Here is a 25034-nt window from a genome sequence, read left to right as displayed (position 1 = left end):
AAAGGGCAAAGCCACCGCCCCTCAGACACCCACCGTCTCGGCCGTCTTCTCCCGCACCTCCCCCTCCGCCGCGCCCACCGAGGTCGGGGCCGCGGCTGGGACAGGGGCATCATCGCCCATATGGCCCTTACCCTGCAGTCTCTTCGCGACATTATTGTGCAGGAATTTCTCCATATTCGGCACGAAGAAGCTAGCGACGATAAGGATGACGCTGAAGGGGATAGTGCAGAGGAACACCATCCTGAAGCTTCGCACGTGCGCCGTCTTGAGCGCCTCCGCGACAGCCGCGACGACCCCCTCGGTCGCGCCGGGAACGTCGTCGAACCCCGCCCCGCCCGCCGCCGCCGCCAGCAGCGCCGCCAGCGACGACTCCGGCAGCCCGGCCTCCGTGGCCGCCGGGGACACGAACGCGGGTATGTTCTTCTTCAGCTCGTTCTGCAGCACCGACACGTACAGCGCCTGCGCCACCGCCCCGCCCATGCCGCGGATCGAGCCCAGGACCCCCGTCGCAAGGCCGATGTCTTGGGGCTCCAGTACCAGGGTCACGCCTGGGAAGGAGATGTTCTCGATGTAGCCGATGGCTTGGGGCTGAGCGTTAGCTCCCGTTTGGATGAAGGAGAGGAGGGGCTGGGGGGAGGAGGGGGAAGATAAATCACGGAGCGCCGAAAAACAAGCTTACCGATGCAGCCCAGCGTGCCCAGGGCTATTGTCATAGCCCACGAATCAGGGGTTAGGGTCACGAGCGGGGTGATGAACGCCATGGCCATGCAGGCGGCGACGACGGCCTGGATCTTGAGCCTGGGCACAAACGAGATGGCCATGCCGCCGAACGCCTGGCCCAAGAGGACGCCGCCGCCCACGACGGAGCTCTGGAGACCGATCTTGATGGAGTCGGTGGTGTAGACGGTCCCGATGATGGTTGGCCACAATATGGTGAGCGAGTAATAGACCATAGACCCGATCGTAGCGATAACGATAATGGCAACGAAACCGATGTTCTTGAAGAGTCGCGGAGGCATGAACGGTTGCGTCTTGCAGACCAATCCCTCTGTCCAGCGATTCATATTTAGCAGGTTTTCTCCATAAAGGGGAAGCGGAAGGGGGGTAGGGAGTTTGAAATAACACACCATAGAGGGCGAAGCCGGCCAGCGTCGTGATGCCGAGCAAAAGGGTGCACAATGTTGGGGCGCTGACCCAGGGGTAGGCGAGCCCCCCCCAGGACAGGCCAATCAGGAAGAGGACACAGCCGGAAATGAAGAGGAAGATGCCAATAAAGTCCAGCTCCTTGAACATCTGCCATTTCGTCTTTCCGTGCACGTGGAGCTGATCATAGGTCGGCGGATGGTAGAAGAAATGGTACAGGACGCCTGTGATTACACCGAGTATGATCCCGATGTAGTAACTCCACCTCCAGCCAGCGGCCGTGTTCTGGATCAGCAGCCGAGCAATGACGGGGCCGAAGACGGCGAACGGGAGGGACGAGAGGAAGACGACGGTGACGATGGGCCCACGGTACTTGTTCGGGACAAGCTCGCCTAGGAAGATGCCGAAGGAGAGCTGGCCAGCAGCCGAGAGGCCGTTGCAAGCATTGGCTCCGATCAACATCTCGACGTTGCGGGCACATGCGCCGATGATGCAGCCGATGATCGAGAGGCCCGTTGTCCCCATGACGACCCATTTGCGGCCGAATATGTCCGACAGGCGGCCGACGAGGAGGAAGCCAATGCAGCTCGAGAGTGTCCAGATGGTGGCAACCCAGCTGATATTTGGCGAGTTCCCAAGGTCGGCGTTGATGATAGTCAGAGTGTTGGCTGGCAACACCCAGCCCAGGTACGCAATTGTGGAAGCCAGACATTGCGCCTAGATATACGCAATGTTAATACCCCTTTACACCAACCAAGGTACGCCATAATAGGTGAGTGGCCACAGCGGATGGCACGAGGGTACTGACCACAACAGTGCCAATGAACTGGGGACTACGGAAATAACCCTTGGGAAGATTCTCGGAATCACCACCAATGGCACGGGCATCGATGTAGTCGACAGTCCCGTCGGCGTGGACGACCTTGGCGACATCCCGTTCGATATGTTCAGCACGAGATCCCTGCACCTTGATGTCGACAGACTGGCTGTCAGCCATGGTGCCTGTGTTGCGTTGCGTTTCGATTTGGGGGGCCTGTGACTTGAGATGAAGGTGCGCACGGGTATGATGGATCAGGAGAGGTTGTATGAAGCCCGAGCCCGACGAGTTAACATACGGAGTAGGAGGGAGGGCAAGGGGGGGCTTATATCTATCAACCTACCCCATGTTGGGGAAGCATGGAGAATTTCCAAGGATTGTGGGGGAATGGGGAATGGGGGACCAAACCAAGCTATATGGGATCAGGGTTCCGGTTGGGAGAGGTATCAGCTATCCAGGTAGCCTGGTAGTGTGTCTACGTAGTAGGTAAGGTAGAGAATAGGCCAGCTCCCACGAGGGCCAAGACGGTCTAAAAATGTGTGCCCATGGTCTCGGATTGCCGATGTGCAAGTGCCGACTTGAGGAGATCATTACATCGCGTGGCAGCATGCAGTCGCTTCAGACGGGAGCTTTCCGTCCTGTCGACCAGTCTGCTGGGAAAGCATTTCCTGGAGGATATGTGCAGCCTACCTACCTACCTTCGTAGAAGGTACAGGCATTTTAGCTATGAGTCCAGCCAGAGCTAGCCTCGTAGCCAAGGCGGATTAGCGAGATACCCTGCGTATTTCAGCAAAAGCGCATACATATGGAGTTGGGGGCACGACGTCTGGGTGGCAATCGTTACCCGGCATATCGAACTAAACCTGGGCCTTTTATTAGACCAACCCAAATCAGCCTGCCTACCTCAACCTTAATTCAAGTCAGTCGCCTACATAGTAGGGTTGTTATTACAGTCAGTTGGCCAAGACCAACCTTGAATAGGTGCGGTTATCGTTAAGACACCCTCGAGGATATATGTTTCCCCCTGTCAAGGGGCCAGCCCACTTTCGACTGCACCCTTTTTGCTACGACCATGGGCAATGGGCCTCGCTGCAGAAAGTGCCATCCCCTTAAGGCATGGGATCTGCCAGATGATCCAACTTAGAATCGCGTAAATCATAGTCCAAACAGACATACTCGTATACGAAAAGCATAAGGGGCCGCCTTCCGCCTCATCAAATGCGTTCTGGCCCTCCCCAATTTTCTTGTCCATCCTGGATCCTGATAGCCACAGTTCTGGAGAATGGCTTCCAAGCGGGATATACGTCGTATGACACACCATGCCAATGCTTCAAAGAGTGGGTACGCCTTCGCGGACGAAGGGGATACATCCAAACAAGCCTCTTTATGTGATCTATTGGATTTCCGCCACGTTATATGGAATAAAATTTTACCTTCTCCAATTTGTTGGGTTTCGCCAAGCTTCGTTTGCGAGGGTCCGAGTCAAGCCAAGGAGATCTACTGTGCATTGACGAGTACGATATCCGGATGGCCTAGATGGACCGATGTTGTAGGCCCAGAAGCTGACGCAGATCACTGGAGTCTTAGATAGGTATTCGAGTTGGGCTGGATAAGCCCTTCCTGACCGGAATTCCATTTCATGGACTGGTGTACGCGGCCGGGGTCGCGCTCTATGACCATCGTCTAAGCCCAGCCCTGATGTGTTCCCTTCTCCCGCCCTGGCCTGGCTGACGTTGAGTACGTTGAGTGGGCTGGGACACAGGCTAGCAGCAAGAGACGAGATGGGTTGCTCATCCTGCTGTGGCCATGGGATAGCAGTGTACGAGCCCCAAATCCCGAATCCCCGGTACTCGGGGTCTGGGGGTTGCAGGACGCACGCATAGGTGGCAGGTCGCGCCTGCAAGCGAAGGTAGCTAACTTTTAGAGCTCCAGGACATTCATATTGCACTGTCATCTTCAAAGCGGAACGCAGCAATGGACCACGATCTCCGGTCAGGCAGCGCCGGTTCAGGCAGCGCCGGGATAGGGGTGGTGGGTGAAATCGCGAGTGGCGGGAATATGGACCCGCTTCAAGCTGTCGATGGGGTGACGCAAAAAAGATGTCTTGTTTTGCATTGTTCCGCTGTTCATACCATCACGCTATCTTGCAAGACTTGATTCTCAATCTGTTTCCCGAGTTGAGCTGGCCAGTCGTACTCCACTCCGCCGTCCTGGAGATTTGTTTGCCCTATAATGGCTGGACCCACGTTCAAGGGCAAGGGCTTTACTTTATGTCTAATTTTTGGTTCCAACTAAATATGGTACAGCACGCTATTGTACACCAAATACATCAACATTGGCAGACCTGCTGACGTTGTACATGTTGCCCGATACCTCCGGGCCCGCGAAGGCGGCGCATAGCTCGACGAGGCGCTGTGCGATCAGCTGGGCAACGGTGGTGCTCGGGAGGGGCGGAGACGTTCGAGAATCTCGGCGCCCAATAACTCGAGCCATGAGTTAAGGTAGAGTAGAGCTTGGATATAATCGATCAGGTGAGGGGCCACGCAATATCATGCAAGATTCAGCTCGTTCGATGCCGGGGGTTGAGGTGCCTAAGACATAGCTGTTAGTAATTCCGTAACCACAGGCATCACCGCATTCCCACTCACCTCTAGTTTTGTTGAGCCGGCAAGCATCTTTTGGAACCCAATACCAACACCTTCAATAACCGCCAGCAAGACCGCACAACCTATCGCACCGTTCCTCGCAGCCTTGAGACCTCCTCTCATGGCCAGAGAGCCGCCGGTCATGAAACCTGCTCCGATAGCATTGTAAGGATCTTCCCTCTTGCGGATACCCTTGATTGCACAATCGTATGTACTGAACAAGCCACCCCAAACACCAAAGTTGCCGCCCAGGACAGGAGCTCTAGCCTTGATGCTGTAAAAGCGTCGTCGTTAGAGCCTATTTCTCTCTCAAAAATATGTTAGGGTACCATACGCAGTGACGGAGCCAAGCAGCCTTTCGTTGTGAGGACTGTTTCTGAATCCCTTGATACCATGCCATACTGAACCACCTATTGCCTAAGATAACAAAGATATCAGCTGTGTTCTCCGATGTCTCGAGCGTACAGCGGTATGGCGACGAGGCGAGGCGGCCGATACTAGAAGCAGAAGGTCGAAGGGATCGGATCGGAAGCAGGGAGTGACTTACGCCCATGCCTAGAGGTACAGTTAGCGGGAGGTCGCGCAAATGGGAGAGGGAGCATTACAAAACGCGCCCCCAAAATCGTTGAGAACGACGAAGGGGCACGGATCCCGCGTGTGATCGAGCGACATTGACATTAGCGGACTCGTCAATACGTCTTGACGAACGGACTCGAAGATGGCAACGATAACCTATGATGCAAAAATTGGTTGATTCAAGGTTGTTAAAATTTGGGAAGGGGGTGTAAACCGGCAGAATTTAAAGCGGGTTCGTGGTTTTAGTCAGCACTTATCGCGCTTCGACCAAGCTCTCACTGCTCACTGTAATCTGTACGCAGTAATAACCTAGCGGGCCTAGCTAGGAGGTACTACCTGCCGTAGTCAGGTGATGGAAGTGTTCGGAGTATGAACTACAAAAAATGATCGTCGCCCAGGTCAACGGCGGGCAGAGCAAGAGCGGTTGCAGGAGAAAAGAGTGCAGGTTTAGCCGCTAGTTCGTTTCCCGCTTCACACATTTTCTGTTACAATCAAGCGGCCATGCTGAGGCCGAGCGCTCTGTGACGCTTAAGATCATCGCGCTTATTGGTAATTCGCCGTGACAGGTGCGTTTGTGGTGGCCAGGGGCAGGAGGCAGCCGGGTTAGCCTCTCAATTGGCCGCCACTCCTTCCCACTGCTCCTAGTGAGGCTGAACATCCTGTTAATTTAAGACACACATCCCAGCCAGCGCAGCGCATCCTTGTTCCTGTTCCTGCAAAGTGAGCTTGGCCATCGATTAACAGAGGTACTCATCCAAATATGGCTTCCTTTCCATCCTCGTCATCCTCATCATGACCCAATATCACATCGAGAGCCCGGATATTTCATAGCCGCGCACAACCGTCCTTCGTCCACTGTGGTCGAGCCTGGCTGGGTTGGATTGGGTTGGATTGGGTTGGATTGATTTGGTTTGGCTCTGGCTGCGCATCTCGTGCTTCGGCGGCTCGGATCGGTCTAGACCGGGGTTGAGCACAGCCTCACCTAGACGACACCTCACCTTGGCAACCGTTGAAATCCATCCACTGCCGTCTTTCTTTTCTCTGAATTCCTCTCACTTTTTGCCATGGTTAGCGATGACACGCTGAGTATGGCAGCGTCGCTGTCATCGCGCGCCGCGCCCGTCGTTGCACGGTCGACCTCGATATCGTCGGGAGCTATTGCGGGGGCGACAATTGGCTCGGTCGTCGGCGCCTCGCTGATCTTTCTCTGCCTCTTGCCTTTTATCCTTCGCGCTAGGCGCCAGAGAGCAGCACGCCTCCGAGACGGAGACCAAGAGGCCGAGGAGATAGGGAATTTACCTGCGGCCTCTTTCTTCCCACGCCCTCATTTCGGGGATGCCTTCCTTAGGAATCATTTTGCCCCGGGGTCCGGTCCTGGGCCCAGCCACACGCCCACTTCCGTGAAAGAATTTGATGTCGAAGGGGGCCCGGACAGCCCTTGCCAGAATGAATCGTCAATTGAGAATCCGCAGCAACTGTCGAATCCGCCGGGAGTCTATGTTGAACATGGCCTTCCCTCACCTATCTCGCCTCCACTACCAGCTACCGCCAGCTTCCCCCCGCCCTCTGGCTGGGTAGGGGGCCGTTCACCTACCGCGGATGCCGAAGCGTCTGCCCCGACTTCGCCATTGCAACCGTCCAGTGAAGTGCCTGGACTTGATGCCGCAGCCGGCTTCAGGGATCAGCGTACGGGTTCATATGGCCCCCAGGCCGCCACTTTGCTGCCCGAAGGCATCACCGAGGAACCGGAAGCCATTGTGCCAGGCGGTGCGCTGCAACGTCACTCAAGCAGGCGATCCAGCCATCTCTCGGATACCGTTCGACAGTTAGCACGCCGGGCGTCCGCCGCCATTCGCCGAGCCAGTACCACGTCGACCGGCGAACGGAGTATGGCCCTTCGCTCCCCGTCAATTGACCCGGGAGATATTCTGGAACCGACGATGTCAGCGCCGGCGACATTTGAGCCAGTAGATACAGAAGCTCGGGGCGAAGCATACTCGTATTATCACGATGTTGATGGCCTCCCCGCGCCGACTGGCCCGTATGGACCACCACCACTATCCATCTCCACTTCATGTGCACCGCCTCCGCCACCTGGACAAGCCGGATTTTTCACGTCTCCCACACAGATCCCAACTGTAACTCCAATCAGCCCTGTGTCCCCGGTCGCAAGGCATGTGGGGGATATCCCGGCTGCGCATGAATTCTCCCAATGGGCGGCCTCGGGCGATGATAGCCGGGGGCTGCCGGATCTTAAGTCGCCATCACTCCGTAAGAAACGGGCATTTCCAGAACCAATCCAGCGGATGGACAGTCTTCCCCTTCAAGGCTTTATGTCGGACATTCCAAGTCCACCTCTACCTCCGAAGGCCGAACCAAGCGTGAATCCAATGGATATCATGAAACCGAGCACCGATACCGAGATGGGATGGATGGTGAACCAGGAGTTGGTGAAGATGGCCAGCTCTCCACCTCCTCCCGCGGACCAAGCTGCCGGTGCCATGCTCGAGCCACCTGGACAGCCAACGCCAGACCCTACCCCCGACCCCACGCCCGAGCCGGAATCCAAGCCACCTCCCGAGATCGAGATCAACGGGCAAGACGTCCAGATGAGAGAAGCTTCTGTGTGGTCAACGCCACGTCCCTCGTCCGGTATTTCGAATTATACGAGCCCTGATAACACTCCGGACTCGCGACCCACGCCATACACCAACACCCCTTCCCCGAGATCGAACGATGGAGGCAGCTACAAGCCAGACTCATCTCCTCGACTGTTCCCTTGCGAGGAATGCCACCGAGTATTCGACCAGTTCCATAAGCTCAAGTAAGTCCAAAAACGCTCATCATTTCTCGGACCATGCTAACGATGGGGGCCCCAGCCATCACAAGAGATACCACGAGCGGCCCCACGAGTGTCCTCACCAGGGCTGCAGCTTGAAGTTCGGTACTAAAACCCACCTGGACCGCCACATAAACGACAAGCATAATAAGACGAGGAAGTACTACTGTACACAGCAGGGTTGCCCCTATTCCAGACAGGGCGGCAAATCATTCCCTAGGAAAGACAACTGGAGGAGACATATGGTGAACAAGCACAACCTGACCAATATTGCCGACCCTGGAGTGGAATACGTGGACGAGGTCGTCATGGGTGGAACCTGAGAAGATGGGGAAAATGGAAAGATTTGGACCTCTAAGCTGTGACTCGATCCGCGAGGGAGAACACTTGCACTGTTTGCATCAACGAGAATCGTCAGCCGGTATCCTCACTCGTCTACCGTGTTCCCTACCATGTTGGTTACGGAATTACAGGGACCATTTCCAACCCCGATTCCTCGAAGGAAAGGATCTCAGATGCATACCAGTTACGATCCGCCTTGATAAGAGCAAGGCCGGCCGAGTCCATAACGTTCAGGACAGGCCTGGGCCAGGGCTTAATGCAGGCGGAGGCGATGGGCCGCGGGGGAACTTGCTATGAGGCAGTGTGTCCTGCCCAAGCGTGCCATCCGCGTACGTACGTATCACAACGAGGCTTCGCGAGAATTTTCCAAAAAAAGGAAAGAGTTACGATGGCATAGATCATGAGTACAGTATCTCCCCTGGCACCCAGCATTGTGCTGACGCCGGAGCGGCTGGTATAGGCTAGCGTGGGCCTTGGTGGCTCCGATTGCCTTGTTTGTTTGTTTCTTTCGGGATGAACTGTATCGGGCGATGTTTCCGATTCCTATGCAGACTCGACTCGATTCTACCAGGTTACGGTGTTTCAGGGTGGCGCGATTACGGGGTTCAAAAGCGAGTTTAGCGAGTCGTTGAGAAGGTTGGGAATGTCGACAACGATAAGCGTTCCTGTAGGGTGTTATCCGGGGCTTCCTGGCCTCTTCCTGGGGTATATTGTTTTTCTTTTTTTCAGCTCTATTCATGCTCTTGTAAGAGCAGATCAAAGCGTCCCAGTATAAAATACACGGTAAGAATAACTCGACATAGATGCCTTACCCTGCATCTTATCCCAATAACTCTTCCTGGGGTATATGTGTCCTCACTCTCTACTTCTAATGCGGTGAACAAGTCGCTTTCTCAGCCGTCTCCCAGTGACAGCATGCGCCAGCGTCCTCTCCTCCTCTCAGGCTTCTAAATGCGCATCGCAGGGTTTAATGCCCTGACGGCAACCAGCCATCCAACCGCATACTGAGCCAGGAGCTGCGTTTCCCCCTTCCAAATACGAAAACTTAGGTAGGTAGGTACTCGGCTCCAGCATCACCTCGTCTCCTTCAGCAGCCTCCTCACCATCTTCCTCTGCGCCTCAACGTCCAAATTGCCATCATCCGTCTCCTTCAGCGCCCTCCCCACCAGCACAATAGTCCTCGTGTCCTCGCTACCCACCCAAACCTTGCCATTCCTCCCCACCGCCGTCTCGAACGCCAGCCCCTCGGCGCCAAGAATATCCAGCACCTCCACCCCACCACCACCACCACCACCGCCGCCGCCACCGGCCTGCCGCGGGGCCATGAGCAGCCTCCTCGCCAGGCCGAGCGAGATGGGGAAGGCGCAGCCGCCGACCAGGGGCCCCAGGCCGTCGGCGCGACCCGTGGCGGCGGAGACGCACTCGAGCTCGGCGTCCATGTGGCGGTTGGCCAGGGCGACGCGTGCGTAGACGAGCTGGCCGGCGGCCAGGACGGGGCGCGTCTTCTTGGTGGCCGACTCGAACGACAGCTGCGGGAGCGTCGCGTTGGGGGTGTGCGGCGCGAGGGAGACGTAGTAGGTGTCGGCGCCGCCGTGGTGGATCTGCCCGATTACGAGGTCGCCTTGGGAGGGGACGTACTGGGTTTTGGGGGTTAGTGTTGGGTGGTTGGTTGGTTTAGTGGGGATGGGGAGGTGGATGGCGGACGTTGGGATGTCGGAAAAGGACAGTGAGTGAGGAAGGAGTGGGGATTGAACTTACTCGGCCGCCATTGTATTCTACCCACATGGAATTCTTCTTGCGGTCGGTTACCAGCTGGCCGGCCATGGTGGGCACGATGACACTGGGGGGGATGTGCCGGAGGCCAGGGCCGAGACGGAGAGGCAACTTCTTGTGTGTGGGTATTAGGGAAGGGTCGATTGTGTCCCCTGGGAGGACGATGGGATTTTCGGCTTCCATAGTTGCGATACGTTGGTATCCAGGTAATGGCAGTGTCCGCGAAGAATCACGATGCAGGGAAGGAATGGGGTTAAAGATTCAAAGGGCAGTATCTGTATTGGGATATCGCATTGGGGTCAGCCTTGTCAAGTTGTCCCCACCAAGCCTTGGTGGGGTCGTTGCTACTCAGTTCTGGTTTTTTTTCACCTTGCAGGGGGTCCACCCGCCAAAAAGTTCTTGAATCTCAAGCAGGCCGAATTTTTTTTTCTGCACCTGAGATCAACCTGCAGCCGCTCCTCGTCCCTTCTTTGACAATCTTCGAGACGTCACATAACCCAGATACACGTACCAAAATCAGAATCGCCTTTATCAGCACTTATGAGTGAAACGGCGGGTGCTAAGCCTGGCCCCGAGCCGGGCGACCGCGTTGCCATTGGAATCACCATTGGCAACTCGAACAGCTCGATCGCATACACTATTGACGACAAGGCTGAGGTCATTGCCGACGAGGATGGAGGTGAGGGGCAAAAAAACTAGATTATTCTGCTTGATTGAACCTTTGCTGACGTTTTGGCTGTTATAGACCGACAGATTCCCACTATCCTGTCTTACGTCGACGGCGACGAGTACAACGGCGGCCAGGCAAAAAACTTCCTTGTCCGGAACCCGAAGAATACTGTCGCCTACTTCCGGGATTTCATAGGGAAAGAGTATGCCGGCACATTTGTCCAATTGAATTCCAAATGGAGGTCTCCCTCGCTAACCCTGTTCACAGATTCAAGTCCATTGACCCGACACACAACCACGCCTCGGCCCATCCCGAAGAAGTTGACGGTGTGGTCTCCTTTACCATCAAAGATAAGGGAGGCGAAGAAGATGCACCGTCGACCCTCTCGGTTTCTGAAGTCACCACGCGCTATCTCCGTCTGCTCATCACCTCTGCCTCCGAGTACCTGGGCAAGAAGGTCACCTCGGCCGTCATGACCGTCCCTACCAACTTCACCGACAAGCAGAAGGCAGCCCTGGTCGCCGCCGCCAACGCGGCGGGCCTCGAGGTCCTGCAGCTGATCAGCGAGCCCGTGGCCGCGGTCCTCGCCTATGATGCGCGGCCCGAGGCCGTGGTCGAGGACAAGATCGTCGTGGTCGCCGACCTGGGCGGCACCCGCTCCGACGTTGCCGTCCTGGCCAGCCGCAGCGGCATGTACACCCTCCTGGCCACGGCGCACGACTACGAGTTCGCCGGCGCCTCCCTCGACAAGGTGCTTATGGACCACTTCGCCAAGGAGTTCATGAAGCGCAACCCCGGCGTCGACCCCCGCGAGAACGCCCGGTCCCTAGCCAAGCTGAAGTTCGAGGCCGAGGCCACCAAGAAGGCCCTGAGTCTGGGCACAAATGCCAGTTTCAGCGTGGAGAGCTTGGCCGAGGGGATCGACTTCTCGAGCACCATCAACCGGCTGAGGTACGAGACCATCGCCCGCACCGTCTTCGAGGGCTTCACCCGCCTGGTGGAGTCGGCCGTCAAGAAGGCCGGCCTGGACGTGCTCGACGTCGACGAGGTGATCCTGTCGGGCGGCACAGCGCACACGCCGCGCATCGCGGCAAACTTCCAGTCCATCTTCCCGCCGACGACCAGCATCCTGTCGCCCTCGACGAGCGTCACGGCCGTCAACCCGTCGGAGCTCCAGGCCCGGGGAGCCGCCCTGCAGGCCAGCCTGATCCAGGAGTACGACGCTGAGGACATCGACCAGTCCACCCACGCCGCCGTGACGACGGTCCAGCACATCACCAACGCCATCGGCGTCGTCTCCCTGTCCGAGGACGGCCACGGCGAGGTCTTCACGCCCGTCATCGCCCCCGAGACGGCCCTGCCTGCGAGGCGGACAGTCCACCTCGCGGCCCCCGAGGAAGGCGGCGACGTGCTCGTCAAGATCGTCGAGGGCAACACGCACATAAAGGTGACCAAGCCCGAGCCGAAGCCGGCGGCGAACGGCGCCTCCACCAAGGGTGCGACGGTGGAGGATGCCAAGGACAGCGACAACGACTCGGACGATGACGACTCGGAAGAGGAGGAGGATGAGGAGGAGAGGCGCGAGAAGGTCTGGAAGATTGGCTCGACGCTCGCAGAGGCCGCCATCAGGGGGGTCAAGAAGGGCGGCAAGGTCGAGGTCACGATAAACGTCGCCGCCGATCTCGGCGTCACGGTCACGACGAGGGAGGTGGGCGCAAAGGGCGGCGTCAGGGGTACTCTTTAAGAGAGAGGCAGAGCGAGTAGGGTGTTTTGACTTAGAGAGGTCGAAGAGTAAGAAAAGGGAAGGGGGTAAAAAAAAAAGGAGATGAAGAAGAAGGACCCCTTTATCGCCGGTGCAAATGGCTTCGGTTCTTCGCTACCGGCGGGGAGGGGATGGCCATGACATTGGCATGTACCTGTGTGGGTGGAGTGGTACCGAGATCCTACATCTAGAGCGGGCAGTCGTATCTCTTCCCCGGAATCCCGACGACGGCTTCTCTCTACGGAGTAGGCGCAGTTAGGTTTTGGCTTCTGGGATGCATCCAGCATCGATAGAGACGGGATGGATGATTTGGTATCAAGGACGTCCTGTCAAAAAAGGTTTCCTCGGTAGATACACCTAGCTTAATTATATATAGAGCCGAGGTGGTCCCAAGTATAGAGCCGGTAGTGCCTATAAGCCTGTCTGTCTGTATCCAGAATGATCCACTTGAAAGTCGGGCAATGAAACATTGTTGCTAGTGTAGAAGCCTTCTAATTGTTATAAACAACAACCGCTCGCTCCCTTCGACCTACGACGCCAGACGCCATAAACCAAACCCCATCCAAATCATGAGACTGCCGCCGGCAAACTCCACGCAACCATGTCTTCCCGCACCTCGTACTCTTCCACCCCCCTCGGGCGCTTGAATCCGTCCCTCCCTCTGTCACTACTACTCCCTGTGGTCGTAGCCAAGCTCGCAAGACTCCCGCTCCGATTCCTCCCAGCACCCTCATCCTTGCCCACGTCCCGCCGCTCCTGATGACTTCGGGTCTGGATGTGGCGCGGCTCCACGACCCCCAGACCGGTCATCGCCCCGCCGCTGGCGCCGCCGCCGCCGGCGGTCGCCCCCGGGTCCTCGAACGCTGGAAACGCGGTGGCGGGCGCCCGGTCGCTAGGTCCGCTGTGTGCCCGGAAGTGGTGGCGCAACTTGGCAAGGTCGCGGGGTCGCAGCGTGTTCATCCCGTCCACGTCCTCGTCGGCGCCCGACGCGCTATCGTCGCGCGACGGGGTGATGCCGCCCGCCTGTTGGCGCAGGTCGGTGGCCGACCGCGACGACGGCGCGGAGCGCCTTCCCGTCCCCGAAGAGCTTCTGGCCACCCCGCCGCCGCTCGGTTCGTGCCGCGCTGCGTGGTCGTGTTCCACACCGTGGCTGCCGTTCGACAGGAAGCCGTTGCCCCCGGCGAAGATGTCCTCGATGCACTCGTCAGCCGGCAGCTCATCTGGCTGGCACGCCCAACTGGCGGCCAGGGCGCGCCGGTACATGTCCTGAACTTCGTGTGTGTCGCGCGACTTGTTGAGTGACGCCACCCGCGCCGCACCGTCCACGCCGGCTTCGGTAGAGCCCGCCCCCGCGCGGTCGACTGGCGGCTCGAGCGGTTCCCCCGGCATCATCCCCGCGATGCCGCCGAAGACGGGCGCTGTCTTGAGAGGGGGCGCGACGTAGTTGCGCTCGCCTTCAACCTGCACCATCAAGATCCCGATCTTCAGCGTACTGTTGATCTTGCTGTCCTGCATGAGGTAGCGTCGTATGACCCCGTCCTCAACGTCCGAGGTGGTGGCTGTGGCGTCCTCGCTGGCTGCGACCTGAGAGGAGTGGGATGCCTTCCGTCCAATGTCAAGCCCAATACTGCTACCGAGACTGCTGATTCCGCTCAGAGAGCTACGCTGGCGGGCATGGCCGCCGGGCTTGTCGATGGATCCACTAGAATTCGGTCGGACAGGCCCGGCACCCGGACGCAGTAGGGCCTCGCTCTCCTCGACGTACTCACTCAGATTGAGACGGACAGTGCCGAGGGTGATCTTCTCGTCTCGCCCACTCCCGCCGCCGCCGCCCGCGCCGGCGTTACCGAATTCCTGCATCACCTCAAACTCGATGGGGCACTCGGTTAGGTTGCCGGCGCGGTCGATAACGATGCGGAGCGGGACTATCTTGCAATAGCCATACTCAACCCGGTGATTGGTGATGGGGCACTTGTGGGTCCGGCTCCGGTGCTCGCCATGGATGGAATGTGGGAGATGCCATTTGACGAGGGATCCCCCTGAGATCAGGGGGACGTTGTTGAGATCGTAGATCTGAGGAGAGAAGGGAGGTTAGGGATGGAGCCTCTGGAGATCGTAAGGATCGCCGAATATGCATTATCTTGGCTCACAAAGGATTGAACCTCCTTCTTACCTTGAGATGGAGGTGAAACTTGGGCTATAGGAGGACCCGCTGTCAGCTGCCGAAAAGGTCCGGGAATGCTGGGACGACTCACCTTTCTAGCCTTGCTAACTAAAGGAAGGAACTGCATATCAGCTCAAGAAACCGGCTGAAATTGGCGACGGGGAAAAGGGCTGGCTATGGGATAGGCAGTAGACAGTGGGAGTTCATGCTCAATGGACAGGAGCCAGAACGACGCCAACACCAGGATTGTGTCAAGTCCATAAGTCATGGGAAATGATTGTGCTCAGACTCTAGCCATGTCTAGGACTTGCAATGGCGCCGGCAACGCGGACAGGAAAGATCGGGCGGGATCAAACAGAGAGAGAGCTTACTGAGGGACGCCATGACGGCATCGGATGGTAAAGAACACCTTCCGATTAGGATGGACCCACTGCTTACAGGAATGCAAGACAGCTAAATGCGTCAGTTTGTAAGGCAGGCACGGTCGGTTGAGCTCAACTGCCCGGATATGCAATCCCCATGTTCGAATTCTGCCTATAAATCGTGTGGCTTGGTATGAGCCTGGGGGTTCCAGAACCACGGATGAACGGTAGTTCGATGGCTTTACGTGATTTGACTAAGCCACACGGGCATGCCTGGCGGAGAAGGTCTCGACCTTGGGTCCCGGAATAGAACATTTCACGTGATTTTTCTTATCTGCCCGGTTTTGGCTGTCGGTTCCCGAAATCAAGCTTCGCCAAGACCTGGCATCCAAATGTCTTGTACGCATTCGTTCACGCAAGTATGCGTAGGTATGTAACTGTCTACAACTACCGAAGTAGCGGAGCCCTGGGCTCGTTGCATAGGATCTTGCTAGTTCGCCGGAAGCGCTGTTAATTCCATGTCCTTGCCTGTTTGCTTCCCATCCATGGATCTTACCTATTCAGGTATCCCGTTGATGCTGAGATCAAATGGACCCACCTCAGCGGTCCCTGCGCAGGTTCAGATGTTCAGCCAATAAAAATCCAAGCGAATTGGAGTACATCGTGTTGAATAACTGATAAGATAAAGCTCGACCTCAATTTTCTTCTTGTCCGCACCGCGTCATGATGTCCAGCAACGAAGCCTTCAGAAAACTACCAATGTCGTGATGAACGGGCAAACGGCCAAGGACCCCGGTAGGGGCCCGGAGGGGAAGAAACGGAAAGACCCGACCGCGACCAGCAATGGTTCCAAGGGCCAGGGCAAAGACGGCAAAGATGGACGCGCTCAGAAGCGTGCCAAATTTCGAGATGCGCGGGCCATACGGACTCAACCTTCAGACGCCGCTTTGAAAGACGGCGAGCTGGACCTGCAAGCATTCCTCAGTGCTCGCGAGTTTGAGATCAAGGCCCTCGAGAACAGCATGCGAAAGACCAAGGCTGCCAGCGCCTCGAGAGCCTTCCAGAAAGTCCCACGGGCCATGAGGAGGAGGACTGCGAGCCACAACGCCAACAGAGTGCCCAAGAGATTACGGGCAAGGGCTAGAAGGGAACAGGCCGAGGACAATACCCCAACAGTCGATGCTAGGAAGAGGAGGTCACGCACAACCCGAGCTAGAATTCGGTCTGAGACGGCGAAAAGGCTGGGAATACTCGCGGAAAAGAAACGGAAGTGGAAACTGAAGGCAGCTTCTCAAAAGAAGGCCGCCGCCACCGCCGATGGAAGCGCCGGTTTGGAGGGGCAGGTCATTCACACAAGGCCTGCGAGGCCCAAGATACGGCGAAACAGACTCAATGACCCCCAAAAACCAAAGTCAAAGTTTAGGAAGCGCCAGATCCACAAGACATGGCTGCCTACACACCTGTGGCACGCCAAGAGGGCGAGGATGACCGAGCCGAAGAACCCGCTTTGGAGATTTGCAATACCCCTGACCCCGACAGAGAAGTGCTACCGGCCTACTCACCGAGCCTCGGGTGAGAAAGGCGCCGTCATCTGGGATATGAGTTACATGAGTACCATCGGGCTGTATGGCTCTGCAGAGGGCATCGAACGAGTCCTGAAGGCGCTTGGGCTTACCCAAGAGAGCATATGGGGTCCCAGAGGGTGGAAATGGCGGGCTGGCTGCAAGAAGTGGTCCGGAATACTCAGCAAGGAAAGGAAAGGGGGTCGAAGAGATATCGGCCCTGCAGCCATAATATGGAACCCAGAAATGAGGTTTGAGCACGCCGCAGCAGGAGACCCAGCTCCTGCCAAGCAGGGTCAGAGGCAGCTCTTTATCCGCGTCCATCCCTCATGCTTTCTCGAACTGTTCAACGAACTCGTCAAGTTGGTCAAAATGCACACACCTCAGCTTTACGTCGAGGATCTCCGTTTTGAGATTGGCTGCGTTGAACTCACCGGCCCCGGTTCAACTGAAGCGCTGCTAGCGACCCTACACCCGTATCATCGCAAAGCTTGGGCCGAAGAGCGACATGCAACTGTCTTCAAATCACTTATCGGAGTGACAAATCCGGCCTCATTGCCGGCTGATTCTCTCCTGGCATTTTCAATCCTGGATCCTCGGTTGCGATATCCGCCAAAGCAGATGAAGCAGGAAACAGCAGGAAACGGAGATATCACCCTTCTGGAGACATTGGCGAAGTGGCCAGTAGGGGACACCACTAAGCAGTTTGGACTCATGGACAGAAATGCCCGTTTTGAGGCTGGGAGGCTGCCATCGCAGCAATCTATAAATCGCCGAAAAGGGTCTGGGCTCCCCGGTGAGACAATGGAAGCGACTGCCGCAGATCCTCCGATCCCGGTTATCTTACTGGTGTCGCGCCCGCCCGCGGGGGGACAGGTGCAAGGAACGTGGACCCTGCTCGCACCGTGGAAGTGCATACAGCCCATTTGGTACAGTTTGGTACATTATCCTCTCTCAACCGGCGGCAATCCTCGCGTCGGCGGGCTCAATGAGCTCAGACAGGTTGCCTTTGAGCAAGCCACCCCCTGGTTCCCCGGCGACTTCCCTGGAACCGACGCAGGCGCAGAATGGGAGCTCGAACAGAGGGCAAAGAGGAAATCGGAATGGGACCGTCGACCAAAGAGCAAGAGGGTGGAATGGAAATCACTCGACTTGGGTGCCGCACGAAAAGGCGAGGTGGGAGACGGTTTCGCGTGTGATTGGGAGCATCTCTTCGGTCTCGAGATGGACGTACCCCATGCCACGGCCGATGCGGACGAGTCACGTATGGACGATACGGCCAATATGGATATTGACACAACCGAGCCACCCGCAAGCAGCAAAAGTAAGGAAGCTCAGATCGGCAAGTCGCAAGAAATACTGGCCTTGGTGAACCAACTATCCAAGTCGGCCTTTACCGCTCTCGTCGCGCCATCGGCCATAGGAAATCCCCCGCCATTCTCTATCCTACCCGTCAATCTTGCTTTCGTCTCCAAGGGCGTGGCGACTACCTGTGCGAGAATTTATCGTCTCCCCAACCACTCTCACCTCACCGTCCTTCCGTCTACCCTTGCCGAGGTGCCCTCGACGCAGCTGCCGTTGAGTAGTAGTCAGACGCCTCTACCGACGGACATCAGGGATCAATGGCTCTCCAAGCTCCCATCAAAGTCCAAGGGTGGGAATTCGGCGTCTGCCAACAGGAACGGAACGGGCAAACGGATCCCGCCGCCGCCCCGAATCCCGCCAGGGGCTGACATGGCAACGCGGAAGCGTCTCGTTGCGGAGTCGCTTCTCGGCACACAACTACCCTACCCGAGACCACGGGCAAACCAGACGGATGTTGGGGGCCATCCTCTGTGCCCGGATGAGGAAGACTTGATCGGTTTTGTGACCGCGGGGGCGTTCAGTCTAAGCGAGGGGAAGGGGACGGCTATCGGAAGTATCTCTGCCGAGAAGGCATTGGAGGCCTTGACCGTGGCCGGCAATAGTAGGGAGGGCCGGCTTTGTGTTATCAGAAATGCTGGGGAGAGCGTCGGATGGTTGGCGCGTTGGGAACTTGTCTGACCGACGCTTTCCTTTTTGATGCAATGTATATCCTATGGATGTGGGGAATACACAAACTATTTCACCAAAGTCCATCCAGTTCGAGAGCAGTGTGACATTTCGGACCTAAGATCAAGACGGATCTGGCCGGCTTATTCTACGCGCCGCAGCAGATATACCACGATAAATCGGATTCCGAATTCCGGGACGGATGGCAATGTCCATGTTTCACACAGGTATATTTGCAACCGTGGCGCCAATATTGCGATCAGATAAGTATTGAGACCTGAGTTCACCTTGTCCGTTGGAACGGTACTTTTACACTTACATGGAATAAGAAACTGTCGAGGATCGGGACTCCACTCCCAAGTGAACACCGCACCAACACACAATCCAAAAGGTAGGGAGATCACCTGGGATGCGCGTCCAACGAACGGCTGAGATGGACACCCATCCCAACTGACCTGCCTACTATGCTAGGTAGCCAGGACACTAGGATGCCGAGATAGGAGAAGAAAGACAAGGCTAGAGGGGAATCAACCAACAGACAGCAAAAACAAAAGCAGAAGGCTGTCTGTCCCACATGATACCCCCTCAGCAACCCAATCGACACCCGCCAGCGCACCAAGACGCACCCTTCGGCGCCTTGTCCTCACTGCTCAGTGGATGGTGGCCCATTGAGTTCGGTGAACAGGTGACCCAGACAGCAATTTACATGAAAGTATGACCCCGCCGAATGGGTAACGACTTCCCTGCCCAACAAGCTTAACACGCAAGGCATTATATCATTATATCATTATACCATCATTCCTCATTATTCTGGTTTGAGAAACCATTGTGTCGTAACAGAACGCAGGGTATTGTTCAGTTCCCGCAGGCTACTAATAATGTACGGATACGCAGGTAATTGTTGGGGCATCGCCATCAATTGCACCCGTGTAGATAGAGTTGGCACGAGCAAACCTTGACGTCGGCTTTGAAACCTAAATAAACGCAGAGCAAGTGGACTCGATTCACTCGAAATACAACTGACACCCCTCCATGACTGGCTGATACGGCCCTGCTGCTCCTTCCCAGCTAGAGGCTTGTGAGGTTGCAGGCGGGAACGGCATGACTTGATGCCCTTGCCTCCTCTGGACTAGTTCAAAGCCCCTCTACCGGCAGGCGCGAAGCCAACCTCCCCGTCCCGTCACTCACCCCACTCTCAGTCATCAGTAACTCAGCAGCGGCTGCTTGTCATCACTGATCTGTGTGATTGATTCTCATCTCTGCGCCTTTCCGTCAGGCAGAAGAAAACAAACCAGCCGTGATCTGTCCGAAACGCCGACTGACCGCCGGGCCCACCAACTCTGTCGAGTCCTTGGTTCTCTGTCACGACTCTCAAACCAAGGCAACATTGTTCCCTCCCCTCGCACCCGCTGCTTGCTTTTCTCCCGCCCCCCGGTCCCAACCCGTCTCGATTGCAATCGCTCCGCCCGCTCCCTCAGCCGATCAACCCCACTCAAGGTAGATCATCGTTGGCCTACTACCCTTGGATTTCGACTTATAAGTGGACCAAATTTAACCGCATATCATGCTTCGAAAGCCCATCTGGGCCGCGCTCTAACCTCGCGCTCTAACCTCGCGCTCCAACCCTGTGCCATCCTGTTTCTCTGCGTCTCCTCCCCGCTGAATTTCAGCCTCACCCAGTGCATGGGTTCGCTCGCCTTCCCAACGCTGCTGCCCGAAGACATGGCATCTGCCACGACCCGGCCGCCCGAGCTTAGCGATCCCGAGTATGTGCAAGAGGTCTTGGGTCAGCCCGAGGGCTGGACGGAGCAAGATGTTGATGTGAAACTGGCTGCGAGGGCTTCCAAGCTAGGCATCGACTTGTCGCTTCTCGACTCTGGACCACCAACGACAGAGAAACCAGGCACCTCGAGTGCCGAATCTGCAGCGACAGCCACTACCCGTCGTGCGCGTACCGATTCCACAGCGTCTGACGGCACCACAAGCACAGGTCTGACGTCACAGAAGTCGACTTCTCTTCCCGCGACGCTCACAGAGGCGGTCCCGAAGCTGGTGAGGAGGAGGTCTAAGGCCCCGAGTTTCTCCCCGTACGAGAAGTACCTTAGCGAGGTCGATCCGAACCTCCCCCAGCCAAAGTTCCTCCCGCATATACACACAAAGCCCGAGAGGCCGACAAGTGTTTTCAGTATGGGTTCAAGGATAAGCGTGAAAGACTTCAGGCGTGGCATTGCATATAGGTTGAGGTGGAAGAAGAAGCCAGCCCAGCGTCCCGAGTCCATGATGTGAGTCCCACCACACACGAACGAGTATGGTATTGCCAAGCTGGAACCTGACTGGCTGACAATCAACTTGCAGTTCCTGTATATGTTGCCGCGAGGATTTTAGCATGGAGCATGAACCCCCGCAGACGCTTCCATGCGGACATACATATTGCAAGGGTTGCATCGTAGTAATGATCAACCAGTCGACGACGGACGAATCAAAGATGCCACCTAGATGTTGCACCCAGCCGATACCAGGATCCATCCTGCGGTCCGTCCTCACACGCGACGAACAGCACAAGTTCCTGAAGGCCGTGTTGCAGTACAGCACCCCATGGGAATCCCGCATCTTTTGCCCTAACACGTCATGCGGTGAATTCGTGCCGCCGCGAAGTAAGCTGGACCCGAAACATCCATTCGAGGTTGTGTGTGGGACTTGCAAGACAAGGGTGTGCGTCACGTGCAAAAGGAATGGTCACAGGCTCGGGCAGGACTGTCCAGACGATTGGGAACTAGACACTGTTCTCAAGATAGGCGAGAAGTCGGGCTGGAGACGCTGCTACAAGTGTCGCACGCTCGTCGAGCTGACCCACGGTTGCACGCATATGACCTGCCGCTGCAAGGCGCAGTTCTGTTATATATGTGGCGCCATATGGGATCCTATTGTTGGTTGTCCCAACTTCTGCAACGGAGAGGAGGAGCTCGAACGCCGCCGGTTGGAAGAAGAGGCGCGAATGGCCGAGCTGGAAGCAGAGAAGCAAGCGCAGGAGGAGGAGGCGGTGCGTGAAGAAGCCGATCGGCTCGAGGCGGAAAAGAGAACGGAGCAGAACGCAGAGTTCGAGGCTCTGCGCCAGACGCAGATCAGGGAAATGGAGCGGTTCGGGAAGTTCGAGCACAAGATGAAGTGGCTTATGTGGACGAGACAGTCCCAGGAGAGGCTGGCCTTGGTCGAAAGGTTCTCTGACCTGGCCGAGAAGATGAAGGAGCGCCATGCCAAGACGGAGCAACACCTCGAAGACCGCCAGCTCGAGGCAGAAGTCGAGCTGCGGAAGTCACTGGAACAGAGCGAGAGGAGCATCAACATCCAACTCAAGTACATGGAGGCGTTTTGCAACGGCCTAGGGCGTTCCCCAACCAGTGAAATGCCAGACCGGGAAGTCACCCAGAAGCATCTCGAGCAGCTCGGACAGCAGTACCATCTCAAAGATGGCATGAAACGCCGGCATGAAGCGCAGATCAATGTTCTGAGAGAGAAGCAGACGAAGCAGATGGAAGAGTTGCAACAACGCCAAGAGAAGGAGATGGAGAAGCTCGTGGAGAAGAAGACGGAGGAGTTCGAAAGCCTGGACCTCGAGTTTACAAATGAGGAGGACGCACTTGTGCGCGGATTCTCGGAGAGGAAGGAAAGGATTGAAATGAGATGGCGGCTAGAGATTGAGCTGCTCAGGAATGAGCTGGGGACGAGGGATGGCGTGAAATATGCGCCAATACCACTGCCCGAATGGCCACCGAGCCGCGGAAGCCAGGACGACAGCTTGCCATCGGTTGGGGAAGACGAGGTCTACTGACGACGTTTTATATCATTGACTCTACTGGCATGCAACGCATCTCTTCACGGGCTCATATCTAACACGACGGCGGTACTTTTCATCAACACATCCGGGCTTTAGAGAATCTGACATCTATTCTAGGGGAGAGGAGTTCCTCGTCATGGTCTCTCTTTCGGGGGTATTTTCATTCTGTCACTTGCAGTCTGCCTCATTTATACTGCTCTGGAGTTTGTTTTAGATCACCGAGGCGGAATGCTCCAAGCTGGGGATGGGAGGCGTATTGATTTTCACGGGATCACGAAACGGACAGCTGCATCGCATGGGTTTTTTCTTAAGACGATATATGACATATGACATATGATATATGATAGCGAAGACGCATACGGCAGAGACATAGGCTTATACCCCGGGCTAATTTGATCAAACAATAGCTACCTCATGGCCGTCCTATCTTTGGGTTCCGTCTTGGGCCGTCTGGCCAGTTGAATGCCTTGAACTGTATTTGCTTCCCGTATACTTTCCTCCATTAAGCCGGATTAGAACAATTATTAATAAAGAAGGGGGAAAAACTCGAGTGCTGCATGTCAGGGAGGGGCAAAGCTGAATAGCGAGGCCTGGGGGTAAGAGAGTCTCAGCTAGCATCCGAGGCCATAGAAGTAGTTCAAGTAGGTGGTTTGTAAGTTAACAAGGGTAAAACCTATTCGGTGGCATTTACCGTAGATACTCGGAAAGGCAGAACCCAGAAAAAGCCGCCACGGATCGAGCCCTATCTATCTCGTTCCCAGTGCCACCTGAATCCTCCTTGCCCATGGGCAGAAAGAGATCCCATTCCCCAAACCCCAACCCGGCCATTCGGTAATTATGGCCCCTTCTCCATGTCCTTCACCGGGTAGGGAGGTCAAGGAAGGGGGTTTGTTGAGAATACACACACGCACCCCTCATCCCCCCCCAACTCAGAAGATGGAATTCACAATATTGCTACCAATGGTGGCACCCGCCCCGAAGATGGCCGCGTTCCCCAGCTTCTTCCCAATCTTCTTCCCCTGCTCGCCCATCTTGCTGCCCCCCTCCCCGCCCTGCTCCGCCACCGCCATGGGCGGCGGCGCGTTGGCGTCGTACGGGTTCGCCTGCCCCGGCGGAGGCGGCGGATACCCGCCGTACATGGGCTGCTGCGGCGCCCCCCCGTACGGCGCCGCGCCGGGGTACCCTCCTCCTCCTCCACCACCACCGCCGTAGCCGGCCTTCTCGTCCTGCCACGGCTGCTGCTGCTGCTGCTGGTAGTAGTTACCGTGGCCCCCCGGCGGCGGGCCCGGCGGCGGGGGCGCGGCCTCGATCTCGACGTAGCTGCGCGGGAAGATGCCCTCCTGGCCCGTGCGGAGGTTGCGCCCCAGCCACCAGTCGGCGTTCATGTACTGGTGCACGGCGACGCCGTCGCCCCGCTCGAAGGCGCAGTCGCCGGCGTCGGCGCCGGCGTACCGGTACAGGGCGCGCGCGTGCGCGATCACGGGCTTGCCCGGCGCGGGAGGGGGCGGGGTCCGGCCCGGTAGGGCGGGAGGGCCGCCGCCGCCGGTGGATTGGTTGTAGGATGGCGGGGGCGCGGTGCTGGTGCTGGTGGCGGCGGAGGAGGTGGGGCGGAGGTTGAGGTTCTCGAGAGCGTTTGTTGGTGGGGAGGCGGAGGGTGCCGGTGCCGGCGAGCGCTGGGGGGCACGAGCGGCGGTGCGGGATGCTGGGGTTGGGGCGCCAGATAGGCTCGCCTCGGTGGGGAGGAGGCGGTGGATGCTGTCGAAGGCGTCGTCGTCTATCACGCCTTTCTCGAGGAGGGACTCGAGCTCCTAGCCAAGGGTGTTAGACTTGGGGCCCCATACATCACAAGTCCGGGTCGGGGGGAGGGCATAGATTGCACTTACATTCTTGATTAGACGCAATGACCGGTTGGTCTCGATGACCCGCTGGCGGTCTTCAGACACCATCGTTGCTGCCTAGTTGGCTGTATGACGTTGACTCTCTGGGGTTGCTTGAGATGCACTATCTTTCTTGATATCCTTTCTCAAGTGTTTTATATGATCCCACTCGGTGAGTTCGGATACCGAAAGTGAGGAATGTAGAAGAGTGTCGAAGCGATGTTGGGAGACAAGGTCAACTGGTAACAAACAGGTCCGGACTTCCCGCAATATAGCATTTCGGGTACGCTAGAACTGCCCGAAACCCCGCTCTGGCTCGGCGCTGCGGGGCCATCAGGGTTCAGGGATGGGAGCACAACCCCCTTTGTAAGCACCGGCTACAGGGCCTTAAACTCATGATCTATCAATTGCATACGCGTAAAGGATCGAGTCCACATTTGAAGTTCTCGTATCGAATGGGTCGGGCATTACGGATCCGTACACGCTGGTTTGAATAGATAGTCGCTAGGCATTGTCCACCTTGATATCAGTTACTTGCTTTGCGCTTCTGGCCTCTGAATAAGGGGATCTCAGCGTGACCAAACCTCTTGATACAACCACCATTCCCTCCTACAAGCATCCATGGACAAGTCAAAC

At 56.9% G+C, this 25034-nt stretch overlaps 9 protein-coding genes across 9 annotated transcripts; 4 read left to right on the top strand and 5 right to left on the bottom strand.

Annotated features, from left to right (window-relative positions):
- Nucleotides 1-21: 21 nt before the first annotated feature.
- QBC33DRAFT_458081 (trichothecene efflux pump) lies at nt 22-2140 on the bottom strand (the record flags this gene model as incomplete). The annotated part of the gene is made up of 4 exons (XM_060424878.1): nt 22-581; nt 680-1048; nt 1128-1860; nt 1952-2140. The coding sequence occupies 4 exons, from the start codon at nt 2138-2140 to the stop codon at nt 22-24; spliced, it is 1851 nt and encodes a 616-aa protein (XP_060280318.1).
- Nucleotides 2141-4031: 1891 nt separating this feature from the next.
- On the bottom strand, nt 4032-5741 carry QBC33DRAFT_548057 (Tim17/Tim22/Tim23/Pmp24 family-domain-containing protein). The gene is made up of 5 exons (XM_060428799.1): nt 5211-5741; nt 5153-5160; nt 4940-5022; nt 4609-4879; nt 4032-4551 (listed from the first exon to the last, which is right to left on the bottom strand). Exons 1-5 carry the CDS (start codon nt 5281-5283, stop codon nt 4510-4512), a joined length of 477 nt encoding a protein of 158 aa, XP_060280317.1. The 5' UTR covers nt 5284-5741; the 3' UTR covers nt 4032-4509.
- A 504-nt stretch (nt 5742-6245) lies between these two features.
- QBC33DRAFT_562159 (uncharacterized protein) lies at nt 6246-8343 on the top strand (the record flags this gene model as incomplete). Its single annotated transcript, XM_060430186.1, has 2 exons — nt 6246-8005; nt 8061-8343. 2 exons carry the CDS (start codon nt 6246-6248, stop codon nt 8341-8343), a joined length of 2043 nt encoding a protein of 680 aa, XP_060280316.1.
- A 719-nt stretch (nt 8344-9062) lies between these two features.
- QBC33DRAFT_613322 (uncharacterized protein) lies at nt 9063-10440 on the bottom strand. Its single transcript, XM_060432531.1, has 2 exons — nt 10121-10440; nt 9063-9999 (listed from the first exon to the last, which is right to left on the bottom strand). The coding sequence occupies exons 1-2, from the start codon at nt 10316-10318 to the stop codon at nt 9436-9438; spliced, it is 762 nt and encodes a 253-aa protein (XP_060280315.1). The 5' UTR covers nt 10319-10440; the 3' UTR covers nt 9063-9435.
- A 235-nt stretch (nt 10441-10675) lies between these two features.
- QBC33DRAFT_457928 (putative hsp70-like protein) lies at nt 10676-12549 on the top strand (the record flags this gene model as incomplete). Its single annotated transcript, XM_060424873.1, has 3 exons — nt 10676-10814; nt 10881-11007; nt 11073-12549. 3 exons carry the CDS (start codon nt 10676-10678, stop codon nt 12547-12549), a joined length of 1743 nt encoding a protein of 580 aa, XP_060280314.1.
- Nucleotides 12550-12895: 346 nt separating this feature from the next.
- On the bottom strand, nt 12896-15343 carry QBC33DRAFT_548043 (putative respiratory complex assembly protein rmp1 protein). Its single transcript, XM_060428798.1, has 4 exons — nt 15103-15343; nt 14823-14839; nt 14741-14764; nt 12896-14640 (listed from the first exon to the last, which is right to left on the bottom strand). Exons 1-4 carry the CDS (start codon nt 15113-15115, stop codon nt 13135-13137), a joined length of 1560 nt encoding a protein of 519 aa, XP_060280313.1. The 5' UTR covers nt 15116-15343; the 3' UTR covers nt 12896-13134.
- Nucleotides 15344-15482: 139 nt separating this feature from the next.
- Nucleotides 15483-18764, top strand: QBC33DRAFT_548041 (ribonucleases P/MRP protein subunit POP1-domain-containing protein). Its single transcript, XM_060428797.1, has one exon. The coding sequence runs from the start codon at nt 15861-15863 to the stop codon at nt 18696-18698; it is 2838 nt and encodes a 945-aa protein (XP_060280312.1). The 5' UTR covers nt 15483-15860; the 3' UTR covers nt 18699-18764.
- Nucleotides 18765-20369: 1605 nt separating this feature from the next.
- Nucleotides 20370-22515, top strand: QBC33DRAFT_458029 (uncharacterized protein; the record flags this gene model as incomplete). Its single annotated transcript, XM_060424876.1, has 2 exons — nt 20370-20959; nt 21042-22515. 2 exons carry the CDS (start codon nt 20370-20372, stop codon nt 22513-22515), a joined length of 2064 nt encoding a protein of 687 aa, XP_060280311.1.
- Nucleotides 22516-23294: 779 nt separating this feature from the next.
- Nucleotides 23295-24550, bottom strand: QBC33DRAFT_206444 (SH3-domain-containing protein). Its single transcript, XM_060422634.1, has 2 exons — nt 24405-24550; nt 23295-24329 (listed from the first exon to the last, which is right to left on the bottom strand). The coding sequence occupies exons 1-2, from the start codon at nt 24465-24467 to the stop codon at nt 23451-23453; spliced, it is 942 nt and encodes a 313-aa protein (XP_060280310.1). The 5' UTR covers nt 24468-24550; the 3' UTR covers nt 23295-23450.
- Nucleotides 24551-25034: the final 484 nt, after the last annotated feature.

This window comes from Phialemonium atrogriseum (assembly GCF_030411735.1).
Source record: "Phialemonium atrogriseum strain 8032-3 unplaced genomic scaffold QBC33scaffold_26, whole genome shotgun sequence".
Taxonomy (NCBI): domain Eukaryota; kingdom Fungi; phylum Ascomycota; class Sordariomycetes; order Cephalothecales; family Cephalothecaceae; genus Phialemonium; species Phialemonium atrogriseum.
The sequence above is the reverse complement of the archived record's forward strand: the minus strand, read 5'-3'. Positions and strand labels throughout refer to the sequence as shown.